The following is a 4,886-nucleotide window of genomic DNA, read 5'->3' on the forward strand; positions in this document are numbered from 1 at the left end:
TGAAGATAGCAATCAGGGAGTCGCTTGCACTTAAAATTCAGGAAGGATTTGGTATCACAGAGATGGAGAGAAGCATGGAGTGGCCAGCATGCTCAAAGGCAGGAAAGCCGGCTGGTCGTGCATGGAGTCAATGACAGTAATAACAGTAGTTGTAATTATTATTATCAGTATTATTTTTTACAGCATTCTTACTATGTGCCAGGGCCTGCATTACGCAATTGAGGCTCACGATCTTCCGTGAACCCCAAGCAGCTCCGAGGATCACTGACAGTCATGATGAGCAGCAGGTCATGGAGGGACTGGCCGTGGTGTGGGGGGTGAGGGCCCCCCACCCCCGGGGAAGTCCTCCTGGGCCGGGCTCAGCATGGACCCAGAACTCGTGCCCACCAGGCCGCCTTCCCTCTCTCCCACCCAGTGATGGCCACCACTCTGGGCCTAAACCACAGCTCCATGTCTGAATTCATCCTCGTGGGCTTCTCCACCTTCCCGCCACATCTCCTGCCCGTCTTCTTCCTGCTGTTCCTGCTCATGTACCTGTTCACCCTGCTGGGGAACCTGCTCATCATGGCCACTGTGTGGAGCGAACGCGGCCTGCACACGCCCATGTACCTCTTCCTGTGTGCCCTGTCCATCTCCGAGATCCTCTACACCTTGGCCATCACTCCACGCCTGCTGGTGGACCTGCTCTTCACCCACCGCACCATTGCCTTTGCGGCTTGTGTCAGCCAGATGTTCTTCTCCTTCACATTTGGCTTCACCCACTCCTTCCTGCTCACCGTCATGGGCTACGACCGCTACGTGGCCATCTGCCACCCCCTGCGCTACAATGTGCTCATGAGCCCCCGTGGCTGCGCCTGCCTGGTGGCCTCGTCCTGGGCTGGTGGCTCAGTCATAGGGCTGGTGGTGGCCACAGCCACTTTCCACCTCACCTTCTGTGGACCCAATGAAATCCAGCATTTTTTATGTCATGTGCCACCACTGTTGAAGCTGGCCTGTGGAACTAATGTACCAATAGTGGCCCTGGGCGTGGGTCTGGTGTGCATCACCAACTTGTTGGGTTGCTTTCTCCTCATCCTCCTCTCCTACACCTTAATTGTGGTTGCCATCTTGAAGATCCCCTCTGCTGAGGGCCGGCACAAAACCTTCTCCACCTGTGCGTCCCACCTTATTGTGGTCATTGTGCACTATGGCTTTGCGTCTATCATCTACCTCAAGCCCAAGGGTCTGCACTCCCACGAAAGCAACACCCTGATGGCCATCACCTACACGATCCTCACACCCTTCCTCAGTCCCATCATCTTCAGTCTCAGGAACAAGGAGCTGAAGACTGCCATGAAGAAGACCTTCCTCAGCAAACTCTATCCCTCCAGCATCTAAGTGGCCAGTGTGAAGGTGGTTTTAGAAGAAGGTAGAAGGAGGACCATACCCTCACCTGTACAATGGGGTTTACAATGTCTGCCTAGTAAGATTGGTAAAAAGATGTGTGACAACACCCATGACCTAGCAGGTGCTCAATAAATGTGAACTTTTCTTCTTCTTCCTCCCTTGGTTTGTGTCTTGGCTATTAGTTTTATTTGTACTCAAACAGCTTTCTTGAGATATAATCCACATGCCATATAATTCACCCATTTAAAGTACACAATTCAGTTGGTCTATAGTGTATTCAGAGTTATGTGATCATCACCACCATCAATTTGAAACATTTTTGTCACCCAAAAAGGAAACCCCTACCCATTCAGTTCCCATTTCTTCCCCAACTCCCATAACCCCCAGCTATAGGAAACCACTTTTTTTTCAGAATATGTTTTAATTTTTTAAAATTGAAATGTAGTTGCCATACGATGTTATATTAGTTTCAATTGTACAACATAGTGATTTGACGCCACACAATGCTATTATAATACCTTTGACTACATTCCCTATGCTGTACCTTTCATCCCCGTGACTTACTCATTCCACTTTGCCTGTTCTGAACATTTCATATAAATAGAATTACACTAGGTGCCCATTTTGACTGAGTGCTCTCGCTTAGCACAATGTGCTCAAGGTTCCTTCATGTTGTGGATGTATGAGATGTTCATTCCTTTTTATTGCCAAATACTATTCCATTGTGTGCACATACTGTATTTCTTTCTTTTTTTTAATTTAAATTTTAGTTAGCTAACATACAGTGCAATATTGGTTTCTGGAGTAGAATTCAGTGGCTCATCACTTACATCACTTACATACAACACCCAGTGCTCATCACAAGTGCCTTCCTTAATATTCACCACCCTCATAGCCCATCCCTCACCCACCTCCCTCCATCAACCCTCCGTTTGTTCTCCATCATTAAGAGTCTCTTATGGTTTTTTTTCCCTCTCTCCCTTTTCCCTCTTCCCATACCTTCATGTGTTTTTTTTCCTAAATTCCATATACGAGTGAAATCATATGGTATTTGTCTTTCTCTGAGTGACTTATTTCACTTAGCGTTAGCTCCATCTTGCAAATGACAAGATTTCATTTTTTTTGATTGCTGAATAATATTCTGTTGTATATATCTATATCTTATCCATTCCTCACTCATTGGACATTGGGGCTCTCTCCATAGTTTGGCCATTGTTGATAATGGGACATAACTATATTTCATCTGTCCGTTTATTGCTTGCTGAACTTCTCAGTATTTCTACTTTTTGCTATTTTGAATAATGCCACTAGGAATGTTTGTGTACCCTTTTTTCTTGAATATATGGTTTCACACTCCTGCATGTATACTATGGAGTGGATTTTTTTGATCCAATGGTAACTCTATGTTTAATTTTTAAAGAAAGTTCCAGACTGTTTTCCAAAGTGGCTGCATCCCTCTATATTCCCACCAGCCTCGAAGTAGGGTTCAAATTTCTCCACATCTTTGCCAACATTTGTTATTACCTGTCCTGTTAGTTATAGCTATCTGAGTGGTAAGAAGTGGTATCTCATGGTGGTTTTGATTTTCATTTCTCTGATAAGTAATGATGTTGTGCATCTCATCACATGCTTGTTGGCCATTTCTATGTGTTCTTGGAGAAATGCTGTTGAGATATTTCACCTGTTTTTTAAATTGGCTTGTTTGTCTTTTTGTTGAGTTGTAATAATTCTTCATAGTTTCTAGTTATAAGGCCCTTATCAGATAGGTGAGTTTCAAGTATTGTCTCACATTCTGTAAGTTGTCTTTTCACTGTCTTGTCGGTATTCTTTGCAGTACAGAAGATTTTAATTCTGATGACATCCAATTTATGTATTGGTTTCCTTCATTGCTTATGGTTTTGGTGTCATGTCTAAGAAATGATTGCTTAATCCAAGGTCATGGAGATGCTCAGCTATGCTGTCCTCTAAGAACATTATAGTTTTAGCTCTTACATTTAGGCCTTTGCTCCATTTTGAATTAATTTTTGTACATAGCATGAAGTAGGGGCTGAATCTTAGATTTGACTGGTTCAATGTGGTTGCAATTTCCTTGAAAATGACCCTGTATGAACTGCCATCAAATACCCAGACCTGTGATTACATAGTGGGGAAAGGGGAGTCACCACACACATGTGTGGGCATATACATTATTCAGATGCAATCAGCAAACAGTAATATTATTTCCAGCTCTTGGGTTGCTGGTACAGCAATGGTAAAAACTAATAATAGTCATCATGTCAGTATATACAATATATTGGGCATTATACGATATTCAGCACTTTTAATATAGCATCTTTTTATTCTTAAAAACCTGTAAAAAAAAAAAAAAGGAAAAAGGGCAATTTGTGCCAGCAAAAAAATGGCTTGTTATTTATAATTTCCCAATGCCTTTGAAATCATAGGTATAGACTTATTTCTGAGTGCAGCATTTGGTATGAGAATGCAGGGGAGGGGAGGGAAGAGAGAGAAATTTCTGTAAGTTAGCAGTGGAACAGAGAGAGGCACCTAGTCAAGGAAAGGAAAGAAGTGGTGACTGCATCTGATAGGGCTGCAAGCTCTGCTGGGTGAGGAAGGGAACAGTGGAAGAAAGGTAAAGATCTTATTGCTGGTAGTGATAGTGTCTTTTTTTTTAATTTAATTTTATTGTGTTATGTTAGTCACCATACAATACATCATTAGTTTTTTATGTAGTGATCCACAGTTCATTATTTTCATATAACACCCAGTTCTCCATGCAATACATGCTCTCCTCAATACCCATCATGGGGCTAACCCATCCCCCCACACCCTCCCCTCTAAAACCCTCAGTCTATTTCTCAGAGTCCATAGTCTCTCATGGTTCATCCCTCCCTCCGATTCCCCTCCCCCTTCACTTTTTCCCTTCCTTCTCCTAATTTGTATGTCTTCTTTGAAGAAGTGTCTGTTCATGTCTTTGGCCCATTTTTTGACTTGATTATTTGTCTTTTGGGTGTTGAGTTTGAGAAGTTCTTTATAGATCTCGGATACCAGCCCTTTGTCTGTAGTGTCATTTGCAAATGAACTTTTGGGACTTCATCAAGATAAATGTTTCTGCACAGCAAAGGAAACAGTCAACAAAACAAAGAGGCAACCCACAGAACAGGAGAATATATTTGCAAATGACATACAAATGGCTAACTGACACATTAAAAAATGTTCATCATCATTAGCCATCAGGGAAATTCAAATCAAAACTACATTGAGATATCACCTTACACCACTTAGAATGGCAAAAATTGACAAGGCAAGAAATAACAAATTTTGGAGAGGTTGTGGAGAAAGGGGAACCCTCTTACACTGTTGGTGGGAATGCAAGTTGGTACAGCCACTTTGGAAAACGGTGTGGAGGTGCCTCAAAAAATTAAAAATAGAGCTATCTATGACCCAGCAATTGCACTCCTGGGTATTTACCCCAAAGACACAGATGTAGTGAAAAGAAGGGC

General features: G+C 42.7%; 1 protein-coding gene across 1 annotated transcript; it reads left to right on the plus strand.

Annotated features, from left to right (window-relative positions):
* Positions 1–417: 417 nt before the first annotated feature.
* On the plus strand, positions 418–1,377 carry LOC123834825 (olfactory receptor 10H2-like). The gene has a single exon (XM_045863853.1). It carries the CDS (start codon positions 418–420, stop codon positions 1,375–1,377), a length of 960 nt encoding a protein of 319 aa, XP_045719809.1.
* The last annotated feature ends 3,509 nt before the right edge of the window (positions 1,378–4,886 follow it).

The sequence above is a fragment of the Mirounga angustirostris genome, unplaced genomic scaffold (assembly GCF_029215605.1).
Source record: "Mirounga angustirostris isolate CCGP_5_RB_7025 unplaced genomic scaffold, mMirAng1.0.hap1 SCAF_1, whole genome shotgun sequence".
NCBI classification, from domain to species: Eukaryota; Metazoa; Chordata; class Mammalia; order Carnivora; family Phocidae; genus Mirounga; species Mirounga angustirostris.

What these genes read in the sequence shown, in the direction of transcription:
- LOC123834825 (XM_045863853.1), top strand. Translation starts at nt 418, where the DNA reads ATGGCCACCACTCTGGGCCTAAACCACAGCTCCATGTCTGAATTCATC.